At 39.9% G+C, this 21854-nt stretch overlaps 1 protein-coding gene across 9 annotated transcripts in view; it reads left to right on the top strand.

Annotated features, from left to right (window-relative positions):
• dip2a (disco-interacting protein 2 homolog A) overlaps positions 1-21854 on the top strand; it is a 107963-nt gene that overhangs the window by 47934 nt on the left and 38175 nt on the right. For all 9 annotated transcript variants that reach the window (XM_042494194.1, XM_042494202.1, XM_042494200.1 and 6 more), the window contains 3 exons: positions 14243-14314; positions 21422-21541; positions 21633-21752. In XM_042494194.1, coding sequence (XP_042350128.1) covers positions 14243-14314; positions 21422-21541; positions 21633-21752 — 312 coding nt within the window. The remainder of the gene's footprint in view (positions 1-14242; positions 14315-21421; positions 21542-21632; positions 21753-21854) is intronic.

The raw sequence follows: 21854 nt of genomic DNA, 5'->3' as shown, positions 1-21854 counted from the left end.
TTCCAAAGGGATAACAAAGCTGTTATAGTGCTCTCTATAGACTCCATTTAGAAAAACTGTGATTTAATAATGCTGAACATAGGAGCTGCTGGTCTACCACTGCCTTGATCAGTTTTTATGTTTGTGTAATTGTGTGACTTTGGCATTTAAAAGGGTAAGTTCAGATTCACCAGAGTCACACAATAACACTAACTAACTTATTGAAGCAGCAGTAGACCAGCAGTGCCTGTGCCCATCAAGCTAAAATTACCGTTTTCCTCAATGGAGTCTGGTGGCTTTGATGAGAGCATAGATGGGAAACCGAAGCTGTTAATGGCTTCCTCGTCGAAAAAGACTGTTAGACAGAAAAGGCAGAAAAAGAAAGGTAAAGCACTGAAAAACTCCTAATGTAGAGTACAGTAAAAACTGGTATTGAGTTTTTTTAGGTGGCTAAAATCTGTATTGTTGGTGCCACAGCAGTAGATTGCTTTGCTTCTGTGTCGGACTCCAGTCTGCTTCTCCAAACTGGGGGCATGCCGACTGTCATCTACTGCATGTTACACACTGACTGTGGATAAGTACCTCACACAAACCCATTTCACAAAACCTGAATTATTTTTCGCAGTGGGGGTTGATACATGTGCAAAGTGAAAACTGCTTAAAGCGCGCGCGCGCACACACACACATACACATGCACACACACACACACACACACCAGACACGCACAACTTGGATGAAGCTCCAGTTTTTGACTGAGCTATTCATTAAAAGCTAGTTAGACACTAGTCTTGCTTTATGTGCTTATCACTACAGCTCTGCTCACTCTGTAACTATCAGCGTGGATCTGTTGGCCAAATGACAGTAGCACACATGGTTCTCTGCAGCTCAACAGAGACATTGAAGCTGTCACCACCAGCTGAGCTGATTTATATGCATGCCATCAAATAACTGAACCAGCAGGGAGTACAGCAAGGTTGGCACTCATACGCTAAACGTGTAAAATACAGTAGTTAGCCCATTGCAGTGTAGCTGGAGGCAGGGCTATGCTTGTTGGCTGTGAAAAGATTCTTGTGTTTCGTGGCAGAGTCTTTACTCCGAGGCTCCCACACTGGTCACGCCTGTCACACAGATGTCTTGCTCCACAAATCACACACATCCTCTGTAGAGGCTAACACACTAACACAGAGATGACACAAAAGGACTTAGACAATGAGAGAGAGTGGACTGAAATAACCAGTTTTACAATCAAAGTTTTCTCAAATGTTAAAACACATCACACTCACTAAAAAAAGCTGTATGTGTGATGAGGTCAACAGTCAACAGTATTACAGAGAAGGCGTTTTGTTTCCTGTACTAGCGCTCGTCATTGTCATTGGTCAGGGTAGTTTCTTTGAGCCATATGACATGTAATCACTGTGTGATGTTGAATGGGGCTGTTTGTGCTGCTGTCCGAGTAGGTGTTAACACATCATGTAACTCTGGCTGAGAGCCAAAATAGCAGGACATTGCTCAGTTTCTGTGCTGCTCAGTTTGGACTAGAGCCAGGTCTCTCTCTCTCTCTCTCTCTTTCTCTCTTTCTCTCTTTCTTACACACACACACACACACACACACACACACTTATTTGTGAGAACACGCAATGACACAGTGCTTCCCTGGCCCGTTATTGTAACATTAGCCGTCATAATTAACCCCATACCTTACCCTTCACTTAAAGGTATACTGATTTATGTCATTGTTTTAAAACAGGCTCGCCAGCAAAAGTTAAAATAAAAGCCAACCAACTTCAAATTCACTTTTGTTCGGTGCTCAAAACTGTGTCTATTTAGTCCTTTTCACACAGAGACCTCACCAGAGAGCCACTACAAAGTTCCCTCTCAACACCACCCTTGCATATTTACACAAAGCCAAACGACGGTGGCATCATGTTGCTCCTGTATGTGATAGTAGACAGCATGCTGGCATCGCAGAAGCAAAAAAGGCATGACACGCATGGTGTTTAAAGCAACAGCATCGGCCTCTGTGACATATAACATATGCATGGGCAACAGTTTCTAAACGATAACAATGGCATAACATGGCAATAACAATTATTTACCTTCTCTGATACATGGCGGCCGATCTTGTCCTCTGCTTAAAGGGTAAGGAGCCCCTGGACCTCATTGTTTCACCAGTATACAGCCATTTTCAGCCACTGTTTTCCTTCTTTGAGTTCATCGCTCACTGCAGGTTGAGTTGCAAACATAACATGTCGTCAAAATGTCACACCCATCCCACCCGTGGTCCTGTCCTGCTGGCTGTCCTTTTTATTTCCACTTTAATCAGTAAAATATGACTGAAAATGGGTTTGTACAATTGCTTTTTTTGTAAGTAAAACAGCCATGTGTGGAGATATAGAGAAGGGGGTGGGGGGACTGTAAGATGGACACAAGCAACCAGAGGGGCAGGGTGGCCGTGAATGGAGGCACACTGGTCTCATATGGGGGGCATGCACTGTAAAAAGGGCCTTTAGATTCCTGCTGCTTACAGTCCAGGACCTGTTTGTTTCCTTTTTATAAAGCCCTCACCGTAGTGCTGTGAGGGTACACATCCATAAATGCCCTGACCACAGATAATAAGAGGAAAATACAGGCAAAGTGCAGTCTGTACAGAAATATACACCTACACACACTTGTAGTGGGTCATAAGTGATGATTTAGAGGGATTACATCTGTATGAGTTTATTGATTGTTTTTGAAGAAACTTCTGCATGGTGTATTTTCAGCCTATACCAAGAAATCCTGTCCAAGAAACTAAGTTCCAACCCTCTAACCCTACCCATGTGATAAAGTTATAAATACTCACAATATCCCCACTTTCCCGAAATGCCATCAGTCTAGGTTTAAATTTCAAATTGGTCCTCATAAAGATAGACACACAGTCTAATGACAACTACATGTGAGGCTTATTTGTTAATGTGTGTGTGTTCATGCGTGAGCAGTGATCCCTCATCTGCTTTAGTATTTACTCTTGAGTTGATCTGCATCTGTCTCTTTGTGAGAGCTGGTGCAGGCATCGCACGTGTGTGTTGCTTTGATGTGCGTGCGTACAGTATCTGTGTTTATTTGTGACTGTTAATTATGCCCCCCCCCCTTGTCTGCTCCCAAAATCAGTGCACAGCTGCAGGGCCCCCTGAGTAAGGCAGCGCTGCATCTAATGTCTTATTATTCACGCTGTCTGTCTGCTCACCAGCCATACAGAGCCTGGGGGATGGAGAGAGATTTTGGGCTGTGTGTGTGTGCATATGTGGTGGGGGGTTATGTATTAGCAAAGTGGTAATGGAGGGTTCGTTCAGTCTCCTAATTCGTTGGCACTACTTAATTAAAAGCGATACGACAGTGTGATTGGAGCAGTTGATGGATGGAGACTGAGAGACGCCCATGCACTTTAGGATCAGGGATATCTGTGTGTGTGCGCGCATGCGTGTGTGTCTGTGTGTGTGTCTTAGCATGTGTCTGTGTGTCTAGTGAAAGGAAGAGGAAGTCATTACCTTTTAATCATATCCTCCTTTATTCCTTATCCTTTTTTCCTCTCTCTTTTCTATTCTCATCCCCCCTTCTGTCTCTAAATTCTCCCTAAAGCCCCCTCCACTCGTCCCCCCGTCCCCCCTCCGTTTCTCCAGCTGGCTCTCAGTGTCAAGCTCCTTGTCATCTTCAATCAACCCCTCTTTTCTGCAACACTTACCCTTTTTCCTCTCGTCCCTGACTGTCTTTAACCTTCCAGTAGGATGTGTGTCACATAAATGATCCTGCACTGTCTTCATGTCATTCTCTATGACTGGAGCTGTACAAAAGAATAAATCTGTAGTCACGTATTTGTTATAGCCTTGAGGTGACATGACATCTCTTGGCTTTATTGAACGGTGCTGCACCGCTGTGTTCAGCTGGGAGCTACATTCAGTTTGTGACTTACAATGAATTTGCCTGGTATCAAACTGTGATGGAAACTGGTCCAAGACTGCTGTGTGAGTTCATACTCTACGTGACTAGAAGAATATAAAGCCTCGATAAAACTGAAAATCTTTTTTGTGTCATTTACATAAAGTGGATATGTTCAAGGATAAAATATAAAAACATCAATATAATGCAGTATTGCAGTCCAGTACAACACCACACTACAGCAAGGTGTATTATTTATTCAGTAGTGGTGCAGGTCCTAAAATCCAGAAATACATTAGCATTTTAGCACTGCTATTTCCTTCGTCTCGGAGGCAGTGGGATTTTTTTGAATGGGTTTTGGTAAGATGCCATTAATAAAGTCTGTGGTTAACACTAGCTCAAGACACTTTGATGTTTTGTTCAACAATGTAAAATACATTAGTAAATACCCCAATTTTTGTAGCTTTTATGAGTCTTAAAAAAGCAGTTGCTAAAAATGGTTAAATGAATCCCTGTGTAATGAACTGTACCTGAGTAGCCGTCTCTGAAGTTTGCTGGCTGTGCTCATTGTAGCCCTTATGTTTCTCCTAAATTTTAGTCTCATGAATTTAATAGCAAATAGCAAAAATATATATTTTTTAAAGTGATCATTATAAGTAGGGATGCCACAATTGTTTTCACTATTAAGTAATCTGTTGAGTATTTTACTGATTAAGGAAGATGCTATTAGAACCCAGGCACCCCTGGCGCGCAATGCTATTTGCGGTCGGGTTGGAGTAGCCAGTGTGGCCCCCAAGCAGTTCAGTTCAGTGCAGTTTAGTTTGTTACACATTAGTTATTTTTGTGTTTCCATTGTCAAAAGTTGTGGATGGATACATACCAGTTCTCAGGGTACTATTCTAAAAGTGTTTGTTGAAAAAGCAGCTTTGCAGCATTGTAGGAATAGGTGTAAAATGCCAAATAGTTGTTGTGTGACTATTGTCAAATAGTGCAAAGAGACACTCAAATTGATTAACCATTTTGCCTATAAAATAAAATAGAGAAATATGCCTATTAAAATTTCCAAAACAATGACAGTCAATGCAATCAATCTAAAGATATTTAATTTACAATCTTATAATAAGGAATACAAATGCTTGGAATTTTTGCTTGAAAAATGACTGAAATGATTTCATCTTCAATTAAAAGGTCAACAAAGGCAGTTTTGCAAGGCCTCTCTATTGGGCTTCATTTCCCGCTCAGTTTAAAAGGTGTTTAACATGTGAATAGCATCTTATCATGAGAGTTTAAGCCAACATACAGAAGGTGATTGACCCACTAGTCCAAGGTGACATGTAGTTCATCCCAGTCTTTAGAAACAGAGGAGATGATCTATCGTGGGTGGGCGTTAGCCGGAGTCTTTGTGCAGGTCTATTAGTGTGTGTGCTAGCAAGCAATTATTGGGCCTAATTATATGCAGCTATTCATTGAAACTTACCGCCATAGGGTAAATAGGTCTTTAATTTCTAAAATGAAAGAGAAGCACACACAAATGCATGCACACACACACTTGGGTTACGAGCCTGCTGGGAGTGCTGTAGTACTCCATCTCCAACCAATCCTCCGACCAACGTAAGGCAGTTATCTCGCACATCAAAGGGCCCCCCATCACAATAAGCCTAATCTTATCCCAGTGTATCTTAAATACAGGCTACGTTTTTCACAAAGCTACTTCAAGGTGGAGACAATAGAATTACAGCCATGAAAGTTAGAGACAATGTACCACTGGCCAGTGTCTGGAAAGTTACTTTTGATATGTATAAGGTTACAGATAAGTTACCTTGTTAAAAGTAATAAGTTACATAACTATTTTAATTGCTTCATCAAAATAATGTAACTTATTAAATTTGACTATTTTTGGTCACTTTCCTAACAAATGTTTTAAACAGGACAATAAAGCTGAAAATGGCTTTAAGCATAAGTGCATAAATGTTGTGTTCAAAATTGGCTTTGCGGTCCCATGGTGTCCAAAATAATGCAGAAGGCATTTCTGCACTGCAAAAAGATGTATAGCAACAACGTTTTATTCAACATGTAAAATTTTACTGAAACATTTGTTTTTTTCACATGTAAACCCTTTGTAATCATTCAAATTTTGATTCATAACTGTAATTTAATTACATGTTTTTTTTCTTAGTAACTGATCACAGTTACATTCATTTTGCAGTTTTTGTTATTGTAACATGTAACTAGTTACTCCCCAACGCTGCAGCCAGTATATTGTCCGGCAGTTTTGCTCTGGCTGTCCAGGTGGTTCTGCGGTTACATCCACCATCCAGCAGTGTTGCATGAATGTCTTCTTTTTTTTTCTGCTGTGGTTTTTGTTATGTTGTAGTAAGCATTACCTCTAACGCTGTGGTTTCCTGCATCCGTTTGGAAGCTTCTTCTGTACAGTGAAACAAGGTTTGCCTGCTTTGTAACTTGACCTGTATAAACGTGTTGTAACAGGCTAACGTAGCCTCTTTTATCGTTTTTTTTTGTACAGTGCGTATGTGTGTGTGAGATTGGTATGTGGGAAGGTGGGGGGCAGGGGTCTGCTTTGACACCCTAATCCTGCAGTCTAGTTTGGCTTTGTGTGGAGACCTTAGCTGAGAAGAGAAAGGGATGGAAAGAGTGAGAGAGAGAAGGAGGGGGCGTCGAGCGTGGGGTTTGAGAGAGGGAGGGGAGTGATGAGAAGGGTGAATGAGGGAGATGGTGTTGGTTCATTCTCCTGCTCTCGCTATGAAAGGAAACAAAGGATGCTGAAGGGCCTGACTTATGACAGCAGGACTTCCTAGAGTTTGCCTGTTAGCAGGTTAGCCTCGGCTGACCTGACTGCCTTTTTCTCCCTCCATCCGTCTGTGCGTCTCTCTCTCTCTCTGCTGAAGACGTCTCGGCTCTGCCTGCTTCCCTGGCTTCTGCATGTGAGTTATTCTATCTCTGTCTGTGTATTGTAACAATTTAACAGGGGTCTGCTGAGGTCATTGCACACTGTACTTTTACTCTACTTTTCCTCTGCAGCGTGGTTTGTGCTTTTGTCATGTAGACAGTCTAATAAGCTTGACGTGGTTGAATCTGTGTTGGGGATCTGCTCTTTCTCCATCTGTGTTTCTCTTTGCCTCATATCTCTGCTCTTTTTCTCAGCAGAAACTCTTCTGCATCTGTCAGACATAAGTGAGGAAAAAGCTGTGAGTAGCACATGTACAGTATATGCCCAATTCCTCAGGGCTGGAATAATTAGAGAAACAATGCACAAACCTGACCACCTGAAAACAAGTCTCTTCTGGTCCTCAAATGAACTGTCCCCTGTAAATATGCACAGGAAAAGACAAAATTTCAGCGCCTGTCTAGGATAAAGCTTAATCCAAATGCGTAGAACTAACATTTGTATGCCGAAGAGCTAATGCTAAATGACAGCTGGTTACATCTGCTTTTGTTGGAGACGACACATGAGCCCAGAGAGCAAATGCTGCCCTGCCGAAATATTTAGCTGCGGTTCTCTGTGGCTGAAGGGCAGACGGCTTGGTTGGTGGCTTGGCAACAGTGTTGGCACATTGTGGGTCAGCCTGGCACAGACACTGACATTAAGGGTGGGTGGGGCCACCTCGCCGGCTGCCTGTCAATTCAAAAGAGAGGGTGGCTGTGTGGCAAAGACAGGAGGGGTTTTATTTCAGGGTAAAGGAGAATTTTAAACTATATATTAGCAGCTGTGGCAGTTATGTGGGCATAATTAGTATTGCATTGGAAGTATAGCTTTTTTTGTGATCAACTTTTATATTGTTTTTTTTTTTTTTTTTTGCTTGACATATATACAAGCAATAACAATAAAAACAACAAACAGTACTGCCCAAAAACAAAACCAGACAAAAAGTAAAACCTTGTGGCGACTAACATGTTAAATTTAATCAGAGGGTATGAGCATTATCTTGATATTGATATTATTATTAATGTCTGATGTATATATTCATAATGAATATTCACAATTGAATCTTAGACTATTAGAGCATTATTATAATTAGCAATTATTTTGATAATCAGTTAATTGTTTAAGTCATTAAAAGAAATGAAAAAAAAAAAACAAACCCAAATTTCTTGCTCTGCTTTGTCACATGCAGAGGTTGCTGGTTTTCTTTGTCCTCTGATAAAAAGCTGAATATCTTTTATATATCTCCTATACTGGACTGTTGGTTGAATGTAACAAGTAATTTTAATGCGTCATTTTAGAAACATTTTGATTCTGATGGGCATTTTTGATCATTTTCTGACATTGATTCATTGAGAAGATAACTGGCAGATTGAGTAATGATGAAAATGATTTAGGGATGCACAGCAATACGGCATGCCATCAGTCTTGGCAGATATTGGCTTTAAAATGAAATATCAGAATTGGCCAATATGATGATTTCTGCTGATATCACAAACTAATTTTATTTTATGTTTTAAATTATTGATAAAGCAAACTAGTACAAAACATAAACCCTAAGCTTAAGTATTTTTCTTATTTTGCACAATGAAGAAATCTTAAATACATTGAAAAGCATAGTATTTCATGTCTCCAGATGTTGGTGGGTTGTTGGGATTAGAGTATGCATATGATGTTAGTTCCACAACAGAAGAGTCTTGATGATGACTAGAGTTTTTTGTTTTCTTGTTTTTATATTGGCATGTCAACTGGCAAAAAATCCAATATCATACATCCCTAAAATAATTAGTTGCAAGCTCTCTCCATTCAAAAAATACATCATAAAACATGAAATCTGACTATGAGAAATGGAAATAACACTATTATATATAAGGATGATATGTTATACTAAACTATCACTCCCCCTATCACGCCCTAATGTTGCTTATTGTGGTAGACTCATCGTCAGGCAGGCCCATAGACAGCCTACCCTCATAGCTCCACTCACACACACACACACACACACACACACACACACACACACACACACACACACACACGCATGCACACACACATAAATAGACTGACTGTGGGCTCTGTTTTTTAACAGACAGTCAACAGGAAAGGAAAACACACAGACGCAGGGCTTAAGACATTGAAACTATTACTGTGTGATTGTCAAGCCCTTGCTGCTGTTGTTCGTGTGTGTGTCTGCATCCTACCCGGTGAGATAGTTGAGAGCAAGAGTTCACATCCCTCTCTTGGCTTTCTGCATCTTGAAGAAGTGAGAAAACGTGTGACTGTTTGGTGGTTTAAATCATGTCCTGTTACAGTCATTTTTACACGTCTTATTAAAGTAAGTCTTGCACCATCTTAAGTGAAGATAATTTCACTGTCTTTGTCCAGAGCTTCATTATCTGTCCTTAATGTGTTTGTGCTGGCTTGTAGAGGAATGTGCTGTGTTTCAATGTTCCCCTCCTGATTGAAGAGCTCCGTCTGTGCAGATGCAAGGTAATTCTCTAATGGGCCTCAGCTCCACTCAATAGCCATCAGTCAATTATACTCAATAGCCATCAGTCAATTATAGTCAATAAGACAAAGCAGAGGACGGATGGCTCTCATGCTGTCACTGTTCTGAGTGTCACAAGATTGACTGTCTCTTTTTCGAAATTGGACTCAAGGCGGGGTGAAAGGGATGTTTTCGGGTAACAGCATTGGAGATAAAAATTCCTCTGGCCTCTGAAATATAAAATTTTGCCACTTCAGATATTTTCCCAAGACTAGCATCAGTACCTCTTAACATGTGGACATGATATCCCTTTTGCCATTTTTTTCTGCCTGAGCAAGAATTGCTGCAGGTAATTAAAAAGAGAGGTCAAAAGATGACAAGAGTACTTATTATGCGTGGACAGTGAGCCCTCCAGGGCTGGAAAGGAGGTGAAGAGGTTAGAGTTTGAAGGGTTGGAGGTGATGGAGGTGGATGGCAGCTGAGGAAAAAAAAAGCAGTCCTCCAGCTGAGCCCCTGGTGATGTTCTGTATGACATGAAAAATGCCTCCCTCCTCCATCCTCCCTCTTGCATGTTGGTTCATCTTCCTCGTTTTCAGGCTTTATTTACTCGCCCCCCCCCTTAGGTGCTTGTTTGGAGATACACCCTTTCCCTTTTCGAAACAGCTCAATTACATGCTAAACCTTGTGTTCAGCTCTGCAGGGCTGTAAATGTACTGTAGACTGCAGCTCGTCTATTGTGACTGTGAAATTTGGTTTTTAGTGGTGGAATGTAACTAGGTACATTTACTCAAGTACTGTACTTGAGTACAAATGTGAGGTACTTTACTTAAGTCTGTTCTTTTCATGCCGCTTTATGCTATATTATACTTTATACTAAACATTGTACTTTTTACTTCATTACATTTTCTGACAGCTTTAGTGACTTTACAAATGAGTATTTTGCATAAAAACATAAGAATAGTTAAAAAATAATGTTTTGTAATAAAAAACCAAACAATTAATACAAGTACAGCTGAAACGATAAAATGATTAATCAATCAGTCGATTGATAGAAAATTTACTGTCAACTGTTTTGATAAACATTTAAGTCGCTTTCTATTTTTTAATAGTTTTTTTAAAACTTTTTTTTCTTTAAAATAATTTTTATTTTATTTTGGTGTCTTTTTTTCTTATCTTCTGATTTTGAGTTTAAAAATAAATTTGAGTTTTTTTCTGTTTTTTTCTATTTTTCTTAATAATTTTGAATTTGGGGCTCTTTTTCTTCCTTTTTTCAATATTTTTTAGTGTTTTTTCTTTTGTTTTAGAATAATAATGAGTTATTCGAATTTATTTTAAGTTGTATTTGTTTTTTAATGATTTTGAGGTTTTTTGGTGAGGGTTTTTTTTTCAGATTTTTATGCATTGGGTACCTTTACTTTTAATTTTTAAGTATATATTCCTGATCATACTTAACTTACTTTTACTTAAGTGAAATTCTCTGCATAGGACTGATTTGTAACAGGGTGTTTTCACAGGTTGGTATCAGTACTTTTACTTAAGTAAAGAAGCTGAATACTTCCTCCACCACTGTTGGTTTGCAAGCTTCCCATTCATCGCTCTCTTTCCCAGTATCCCACTACCCTCTCCCTCTTTGTTATTCCCCAGGCAGCAGGCCACATATTGACCTCTGAATCCTTCTGTCTTTCTCTTATGGAGGCACTCAAAGCTAAAGCAGAAAATGGAAATGAAGCATCTGTCTGTGAATACATACAAATACAGAGATGCATACACAGATACACAGCTTGCCATCATATGCAATCTTGTTCAAATACACTCGCATGGTAAATATTATGATCCTTTGATGCCTCAGACTTTTTTGTTTAGCTTTTTAAGATTTGGAATAAGGGTCATTGTGTACCATTGAATGAACAAGTCCATTCCTTCATATTTAATGACAAAGCTGTTTGTTCTCAGATGAAAAGATTAGCTTCACTGAGACATAACTTGATGGATCAGTGTGTGCTAGGGGCCGCTCGGCCACCGAGGCTGCTAGCCAGAATTCGGAGCCGCTGGTGGAGAATAGCCTCTCTATTGTGTGGTTGTCAGGCCGGTTGGCTGATGTGGTGCGCGCACTCAGACATGCTGGCATGCACGCAAACATATACTGATGGACGCACGCATACAAACAGAGACACTTATCACCAGAAAGAGTCACTGTCAGGTCAGCCGGCTCGGACTGTGGACAGCGCTGTATTGTTGCTAGCCTCCAGTTCTCCTGGACATTTAACAGTGCGGGCATTCAGCTGTTACTGGTGACTCAGGACCAGCGGGCAGTGCGGCAATCAGTGTGACCAACAACACCTGCCTTCACACTGTCACTGTCTTGTTGTGTTCAAGATGCTTGAGGGGCAAAAAGTAAGCAAAGATATTTTTATCAATAAATATTAATAAAATGCATCCCAGAGTAACATAACTAAATAAAATATGTATCAATATCAAGGGCCAGATGTAATGCATGAGTATACATTACAACTATTCTAGCAGGAAGTATGCCCTTTTATGAATTAGTATTGGTTAACCCTTTAACACCTGGATTGACATGCCTTTCATCAGCTTTTAAATCTCTGAAAGCTGACAATATTGGTTTGATTTCTATCGAAAGCAACTTAGCAAGAAATGTCTCACAAATTGCAAAATAAATAGTAAAACGTGACAAGGAAATGATTTAAAAAATATTTTGGGGGGAATTATCAGATATTATGAAACAACAAGGAGAGAATGTCCACGAAACTATATGTATTATTCTCTTGATTATATTTTTTAAATGAAGTGTTTTAATTTTTTTTAACACTTGGCATCATTTTCAAGCCAATTTGCTCCGTTTTCAAAGGGTTAGACCCACCAATAAGGAGCAATTAAAATAAAGTATTCCCCATTGTGAAAAGGAAAAAAAATAGGATCACATGGGAAACCTTTTCATCAATTTGTTCTGTTCAGATAGCTGTATTGAACTTATTGCTTTTTCACTTGACCTCCACCCTAATGACTCCCACCGAGAGCCTGTAGAGATCAATGTGAAGCACACAGTGTGATCCTCATTCATTGGACTCCAGTGGAAAATCTGACCACTGAGATCTTGCGTTTACTTTTGTGAGCATCTCAAGCTTCCTGCCAAAACAATGCATATGTCACGTCAAGTGGCTGTTTGACTTTGACACTCCTTCTAGCCTGCCTTTTTGAATGACATATTTTCCACAAGGCTCTTCCTCTTTTTTTCTCTGTTTTTTTTACATCCATCTTTAGGGGTGTTGGAGCGTGTTTGAGAGGTCATATAGGAGTTGTGTGTACATTCTCATGGCTTTGTGTGTTCAAGGTGCTGTCTGTCAGCCCTCTCTCACTGAATCAATATGTCTTTTTTCTGCAAAAGAGCGAGCCTCAGCCCCCTCTGTCTGATATGTAGAAACACAGTGACATCTCACATCCCCAAATCAACCACAAGCAGCCTCAATTCAATGACCTAATTCTTTTGAACAGGTCCCATTGGAAATTTATTCTTTCAACAATTTTTGGAAGTGTTTGTGACACCGTCAGGAAGTCATGAGTGTAGTTGTTAGAAAGGTTTACATGTCACAGTGCAAAGATACTGTATTTTGCTGGTTTAAGTCTCCTTGAAAAAAAGCCAATGAAAGGCTAGCACATACTCTGTGGAGTGGCTGAGGCAATCCACTTTGTGATTAGGAATGGACTGATCGAACTTTACCAATACTGAAACCTCAACTCATTGTGTCTAATGATATAGTTACTAGGGCTAAGAATCATTTAATAACTTGCAGTACCAGTACCAATACCAGTACCAGTACCAATACCAATACCAATTACCCTCAAGGCTAATTTATTATCCCTTTACAAAAATAGATACATATGTTTTTAATGTTGTAAATGTCAGTGCCTTTATATCTTGTGTATGATGGCAAAGATAGATGGTGGAGTCCAAAGTCTCACATAACAGTGGTGATGGTGGAGGAATGTAATAATGTATCTTTACCAGAGGCAGTGTTGTAGACAGCGGTGATCTGTGAGGCCATTAAATACATGATATGTGAATGGAGAATTCTTTTCACTGTATTACTGATTGTTTGCTGGGATCGAGTTTTGCTTTTTTCTGTTTATTTATGTCATTGTCTTTGTCAGTGAAGGGAAACTTTTTCATCACTGTTTTAACAACTTACATGAGGTTATCCTATCTAGTTCTATTCTACAACTTGCCTAGAGATAATTAGGAGAGTTAAGCTGCTGCATCTACAAAGCCATGACATAACTTATACCTTCATCCTACCTCTCTCTCTCACTCTACCTGCCCTCATTTCTCTCTTTCTTCACTCTCTCTTGTTAAATTCCAGACTTGGAAAAGCTTGTACACTGACGTTCCTTTCAAATAGGGCTATTAAAATAACATGCAGCCAGGTCTTATTTAGGCCTTTTAATTATGTGTGGGGAGACAACTGAGGCGGATTCAGTTCATGCTGACATCAGCAGTATTCTTGCTTCTGCTAAAAACACTGCGAGGGAAAATGTTCCAGGCGCACCAGACAAATGATCTTTTAAATGCCTCTTGCCTCGTCGATGTTATCATTCAAGTATTCAGGAGGAAATTCACCACACTACCACGTCTGTCAGCCAACACATGTCACAATTGTCACTTCCTTTTTATGAGAGAGAGCGAGACATCCAGTAAGTCCGAGCTGGTCATCTGCTACCCTCCTATGGTGCCCCGTGGTGCCAGTGTAACCAGCCTGGTAGTGTGATCCTGAGGCACTTGTGCAGTCACACACACACACCAACGCCACCAGGGCACGGCTGAGCTAATGACTCATCTCCCCCCCCCCCCCCTTCTCTCTGTCTGTCTGTTCCTCTGTATTTCTCTGTCTCTGTCTGTACAGGGGACATCACTCAGAAGGGCTATGAGAAGAAAAGAGGCAAGCTGTTGGCACCATACATCCCGCAGATACAAGGTAAGACACACAGGCCTGCAGGAAATATAATTTCCAGAACAGGTTGCTTTTTTTGCTCTGGCTGCCTGTTAGCATAGCAGTTAGCATAGTGTCCTTGCAAGAGCAATCAGAACAAGGAGAAAGTATTTTAGGATTTTACAAATGATGACTAGTGGAGTAGCTTAATCTAAATACAACTTTTTTTTTCTGTAGAGACATGTAAAAGAAGAAGAAATTACAAATTAAATACATGCAAAGCCAAAATTAGTACAGAAGTTGCATTTCTTTAATTTGTTTTTAATATCATATACCAGTGGTCTCAGTGGTACATCACATGGTCATAAAGTTGTCATGAAAGATACTGTGGAGGCTCAACTCATCTTTTTAGATATGATATGTCTGCTGCTGTGTCCTTGATTCTTCTTTAACAGTGGTTCAGTGACCCTCAGGTCTGTAATTGATGCCTTTGCCCTGCAGCAGCCATATATCATACTGTTTGTAGGAGCCAGTAAAATTTGGTTGCTAACCAACCAAGGTGTGGAGGACATGCTGCAATGCGAATCTAAATTTAGCGTAAATACTGGTCTAGATTTGGTGCCATTTATATTTTTTAATTGTGCTTTCATGATGCAAAGCTCTTGTCACAGAGAATGCTGGTTATTTAGAGTGATTTTTTGTTTATTTAATCTGCAGTTTGTGCATATTTGTGCTTGCCATTGTTAGGCTGTGGGTTTTTTGAGAGGACTTAGAAAAGCAGGGAGGCATTAAGTTTCCCATGTGTCCCCATAGGGCTGACAGTGTCAATGCCTTAATTGTGATGCGGTCAAGGTCTATACATAACGCATTTTTTAAATTTTTAAAAAAAATCATGTTACTTGCTAGCAGACAATCCTATCTTTTAGAGGCTGTGCTGAGCTGAGTCTTAAAGCTAGAGTGATGGTACTGGTATCATATGAAACTACGAGAACTGAGGAGCTTCTCAGTTAGGCTTAATTTTGGGGATGGGGTCCTATGACCTCTGACCTCAGGATATCTGAATGCAAATGGGCTCTATGGATACCCATGAGTCTCCTCTTTAAGGACATTCCCACTTTATGCTATTACCATGCAGGTTTTTGCTGTCATTTGATTCCTAGTCATTGTAATCTGGTAAGAATTGCTTTACCTTGTTGACAAGGACTTCAAAACTGTTTGTAAAATGCAAAATAATGTAACTGAAAACATGCAATTAATGACAATTAAATATTGAAATTCTGTGATCATTTGCAGTTAAAAAAAAAATCTTTTGATAGCCCTAGTATGTCACTACTTGTTATCTGTCAATGGCTTTTCACAATGTTGGGAGGGTTTATACATCAGTTCAGTGTATTTTTAGCCCCAGTCGAGCAGTCAGTCAGTCAGTTTCAGCCGCCTCAGGCAGACTATAAGGTCGAGGTGGTTTGTGGTGAATCCCAGAGAGGAGTCGCTGTCCATAGGCTTCAAGCTTGTCCGCACTGTATCTGGAATCCATGGCAGTCTTTGGTTTGGCCTGCTATGAGAACAACAAGCCTAAGTGGAAACCAGAGTCTGTTGCGGGCTGCTCGCTCAAGGCTTTCCACTGGAGCTAGCAGGCCTGTTATTTAGCTTCATCTCCTTTATGTCATTCTCTTGCTTCCTCCTTGTCACCATGAATTCTTGGGTTTTCTTTGGATCGTTGTTAGATCCAATCAGTCCGGATCCTAACACCTAAGGAGGGAAAGGGATAGCTGTAGGGAGGAAATGGATGGGCTTCAGAGTGGGTGATATTCTTCTTGCAGAATGAATGGATGTGTTGGGAATTATTAACACATCCATCCAGGATGGCGAATCAGTGGGTCTAACAGCTGCAAGCTTGAAATAGGAGACCAACAGACTGAAGGCTTGTGAGCTCTGTACAATATTGCAGAAGTTGTTTTATGGCCTTATATTCCACTGTTGTCACAGGGCTGCGCATGTGCCAAGTGCAATAAAGTTCGGGTACAAAGCCAGATTGTGAAGATCCATGAGAGCATCACGAGCATCATCATGAGAGCTTTTTTCATATTTTAGTATTTTTTGCCTTCACTGTGAACTTTGCGAGTGTATAATTGTTTTAGATTTTGATCAAAGATTTTCGATAAGTAAGTTGAATGTAAGTTTATCAGCGTCAGATTCTGTAAAGGGTTAATGTACTTCCTCAGTAAGAATACAGGTGAGTGTTGTCTTACCTTGAGAGATGGTTTCTAGAATTGTGGTTCCCAAATTGTGGGTTGTGGGTCCATTCTGAATGGACAGCAAGTGACTTGTGAACGTGACAAGTTTGTAAAAAACAGACTTTAGCTACTATTTTGTGTCACTTGTGTTTATTCTTGTGGTATGTTTTATTTCTTTGTGTTTACCCATTGAAACCTGGAGCAACATCACTTTTCTTGTTCAGATGCCTTTCACAACATTTAAACCCCTGAAACCTTTTAAATTGGTTCCATTTCTTTCAAAAACATGGGGAGAAAAAGGCAATGAGCAATGTGGTGAGAAATGTTTCACAAATCACAATCAACAAATTAGTAGATTAGGTAAAAAAATAATAATTTTGATTATTTCTAACTATTTTTGGGCCATTGAGTATGTAATCATGTATTGTGTGTGGACCTTGAACCAGATGTTCTTGACATCCAGTATTCATTTTCTGACTATGCAGTTGCTAATTCCCAGCTCTTTCAAACTGAGCACAAACATCTATTCGTTTATATTAGGCATGTGTCATTTCAATCAATTATTTATGTCCGTAATTCAAATATACAACGGAGCACTCAAGTCATGCAAGTCATTAGCCAGGCATATTTAATCTCTAGGAAGTGAGACAGAGTACTCGTGTTGTCTGCCGCCACACCGGTAAACGTTGGCATCAGACGGGAGCTAAAAATTCATCAGGGTTCACTGTGAACCAATAACAACATCTGCTGTGACGGAGCATGCCTCTGATTGGTTCATTGCGGTGTGTCTCTGAAGTGTGTTCTTCCCAGCAACCGGGTCTGGTGTCCTGGCTTGTTTTTATAGACCTGTTTCCTCCAGGAGCTGGGGAAAGGCTGGTGTGTGACTGGACTGTCAGAGCGATATAAGGGACCAGCATATATTGATGTATCTATCCCTGCTTATAGGGGATTCTGTGCCTGTGTGTGTGCATGTGTGTGTATGTGTGTTTGTGTGTCAGACTCCATGCATTATGCGTCCTTAAATGACCTCGGGCCTTATTGCTTGCGTAATACCTGAAACTCGTGTTATTGAATAGATTTAGTTGAAGCGTGTGTGAATGTTGCTCAGCATTTCCGTGTGTGTGCTGCTGCTGTCTGAGACTTGCTGACAGTGTGGAGCTTACTGATCCCCACTAAGCTGCCGCTGAAAAGCCGTGCGGGCTGATGGCTGGCTGGCCAGCCGGGTGTGGGATCTAGCTGGCTGAAAGTGGTGTGGCAGGACTCTGTCCTTGAAAGGCCTTTTTCTAATGGGTATACTTGCAACGGCAGTGTGATTAATTTGAAATTTCAAAGCTGTCCACAGTCCGCGACGCTTTTTTGCCATGTTAAATGTTGGCACCCATTTCTGAATTTCTACTTATGCCTCAATAGCACTATGGTTTTACCATTGCCTGTTCAAAAACAATGGAGGTAGACAAATTGATGCCACTCATTGGTTTGTCAAATCATGTTTTGAAGCCTTGACTTCAACATTTAGGCCGTTTTGTTTTTGTTTTTTTGTAGCCAGAAGTGATTTGGACAAGAAGTTGGAGTTGTAGAGGAGCAAGGAGGGGATCTGACTCACGGACTATGGTGACGCCCAGCAGACAGCCTGTCACTCAAAGTGGCCATGCCATTATGCATAATTTTAAGCCTTAAAAAATGTAAATGTGTGAGCTAAATAAAAATTTACTCACAATACAGCTTTCATGAATGTTGAAATTAGCTACAGAGACCAGAGCTATTTTCTGTACCGGGCTGTTAATTTCTGCTTTAAAGTTGAGCTTTTTTGTCATGGATGTCTGTGGAGATTAACTTGCTTTTTGAGTCAGCCTCAAGAGGCCATTTGAGGAACTGCAGTTTTTCGCACTTGTATGTTTTTCAGCCCTGGGGGTTCCCATTTAAGGTTTTCTCACATTTGGCCTTCTCAAACGAAGTCACATTTTTCATTTTAACTTAATTACATTAATTTTAGTTTAACCAAGACTCCACTCATTTTAGGCCACTTATTATGCTATAATTTAGAAACTTTCTCACAATAATTTCACCTTTATCAGTTTTATTATTTATATATAAAATTGCCAATCACTGACAAATGACAGGCAGCTTTGACTCCCAAAACGTTTGGCTGAAGTGCATGAGTATAGCTCAACAGTCATGATGTTCATGATGGCATACTGTGTCATCATGTTGAATGTGTGGGAATATTACCCTTTTTTCTATAGATTACTCATCTTTGTAGCCATTCAAAACACCTCTCTCAAGAAGTAATACTTCAAAAGCGTTAGGTCTTTCCACTGAAGCATCTCAAGTTCAGGTCAAAATCAAAGTCAGCTTTATTGTCAATTCTGACATGTCTGTTAGATAAACAGACATGCATAATTAAATAATCAGGCAATAGAAAGAAGAAAATATAGGCATGTACTGTATATACATATGCTACATACATATTCACATGTGTGCAATATGGTGCAGTGTGGTGGGTGTTAAATTCTGGATTTAATTCATGGTTTGGTGCTGCATTTCAATGAAGTCAGTTTGCTTTACAAGGCTTAATGTCTTTGTTACTGTATATTTTAGCATCCAGTAGGTGTCATTGGAATAAATGGCATTAAAGACAAGCTGTGTTTTGCTGTATAACACCTCTGTAGGGTGAGCCTGAGCCTATTATCTTTCAAGTTTGTGTTTGTCACCTCCACATGGGGCTCTACTACTTTACACACACAAAAATGTATTGTATTTAGTTATTTATAGTGCTGCTAATTTGATGCATATCTGTAAGTATAAAACATACAGTGTTTAGGTCCCCGAAAGTAGTCGTTGGATAAATCAAAGCACAGACAGAAACCGGCAGGAGGCTATGGAAACATGGCACTGGTTGCTATTCTTTATGGAGACGGAGCTACAGAAGCATCCTTTTAACTTTACACGCCACATAAAGCTGTCAGATGTATTGCGGAATTGCGGTAAAGATGCTGTTCCTTTGATGACTTCCTGTTCCATTGTGTGTGAAGTTGTCTATCATCGCTGCCTAAAATAAGCTAAAGCCTTTCATTACTCAACACGGAAATACAAGCACATTGTGGGAAATACATCCCTTCAATTATTATGTTCATATTACATGTTGAGACAATATGTGTGCATTAAGCTCTTTAACATGCAGAACATCATACATATACACACATATATTAGTGGAAAGATGAATATGTTCTGTCAATAATTAATAGATTAAGAGCCTCATCTGGATCAAACTTGTGATGTGCAGTAAAATAAGATTTGTCTAATTTAGTTATATTTTATATTTTTCTCACATACTTGCATCAGTGTGAGAGCATGAGAAGAAGAAGTGAAGCCAGTGGTAGAAGACTACAAACAGAGCTTGAACCATGACCCTCCTTCAAGCGGTCGTCTTGGGTTTCCCCTCTGATGTTAACCACATTACTTAATGAGGCTCAAATGAGAATTGCATAAGCGAAAGGATGAATCACTGCCTGCGTCACGCAGAGCATAGAGAGGTTGACGAGTTTGAGTGCTTGATAATTTTAGAACGCTCTAGTTAGAAGATGTTGTCTGTTTGACATTCATGGTGCTTAATCACCTCCTTACTGTTACATCTGTGTAATTTGCATTTGCTTCCCTTGGAAAGCTGGAAGGCAGCTGGAAAAATGCAGGAGAGGCTGGATTAAATTAAGTGAAGACTTTCTCAACTCCAAGTTACTATATTAGAAGTAGAAGCCGAAATAGGGATTACCATTGAGTTTATAGATACTTGATGTAGTTGAGCAAAACTCAAAACAGTGTTGCTGTATGTCCGAGGAACTTTCTACAAAAAGTATACAACACCAATTCCAACACCAACTGGGAATTATTTCCCAAATTCAAATCCTTTTTGACATACAGTCGGGGAAATAAGTTTTCAAAAAATAAAAAAATAAAATTAAAAATATTTCCAATGCAGCCATTCACATGAAATTTAGATCAGGTGTTACACAATACAACTACACAGATAAAGACATTCTCAAATTTAATTTCATAAAAATGATGTAAAGTTAAAAGACATGAGTTGAGACGGTATAATTACATGCACATCATAGGTGCAAGGCTGTCAAAAAATGGCATACACTGAGGAAAAAGGTAAAGAACACACATGCCATGATTTTTCCATCCAGGTTCCTTTTTTCAATATTGTAGATAACCAGATGTACAGTGTATGATTACCATCGACTTTTATATCACGGTGTACCTTAAACCCGGTATACCACTGCAACCCTTTTCCACACAGACATTCTTTATATCTTGCAGATTTTTGGGGGCCTGCTTGTGAATTTTGAGAAAAAAATTTTAACAACTAGTGTCCTCAATTTCCATGCGCTCATTGAGTGTTGTTAAAAGAAACGGTGATGTAACACAGTGGTGAATATGTCCCTCTGGCAACTTTTTCAGAACATGTCGCTGGCATCAATTTCAGAATGAAAACAATAAAGCTTATACATTTTAACATTAAATATCTTGTCTTTGTACTGTATTCAGTTGAATATATGTCACAAAGGATTTACAAATCATTGTGTTCTGTTCTGAATTATGTTTTAATCAGCGTCCCAACTCTTTGGAAAACTAGGTTGTATATCCTCATTTTTCTGGTAGTGATATTTTTGCTCTTAAGCATTAGAGGAATAAATTTGTTTTACCCTGAATTTTTTAACCCAAACCAATCTTACTCCTTTTGCCTAAACATGACTAAACTCACCAACAAATGTAACAACTACTAGCCAATCAGACGGGGAGTAGTGCTGGTCATTCTTTCGCTATCCTAGGAAATGCAAATTTACTTAGAGGAAGGTTTAACTTTTGTGTCTGGCCTGTTATAAACTGTCCACTCCCTGCTTTGGTCTCTCTTCAGGTGTAGATCCTTCTCTGCAAATCGACAACAGGATCCAGGCCTCCTCCCAGGCTGTCCTCCCAGGTTCCAAACACAACAAGTCTCGGGCGGCCAACACCCGGGATGAACGCTTCAGATCTGGTAATCATGTCTCTGTACTGCCTGAGAGCTTTTAAATGCCTGGTGCTCTTCTTTTATGCCGTAGCTTAACTGTGCTGATGTGTTCTCTCAGATTTGCACACAGAAGCCGTCCAAGCAGCTTTGGCAAAGTACAAGGAGAGGAAGATGCCAATGCCCTCCAAGAGACGATCGGTGTTAGTTCAGTCTTCTGTTGAGGCATGCACCCCGCCAGGTGAGACCTCTGTTCCTGTAAACCCCACTGTTCGCCAAGGGCAAGGTTTATCCTGTGCACACACAACCTAGGTTTATGCTCACACTGGGTTGTTTACACATG

The sequence above is a fragment of the Plectropomus leopardus genome, chromosome 10 (genome assembly GCF_008729295.1).
Source record: "Plectropomus leopardus isolate mb chromosome 10, YSFRI_Pleo_2.0, whole genome shotgun sequence".
Taxonomy (NCBI): domain Eukaryota; kingdom Metazoa; phylum Chordata; class Actinopteri; order Perciformes; family Serranidae; genus Plectropomus; species Plectropomus leopardus.
Note: the sequence above shows the minus strand (reverse complement) of the source record. Positions and strands in the feature narration are given on the sequence as shown.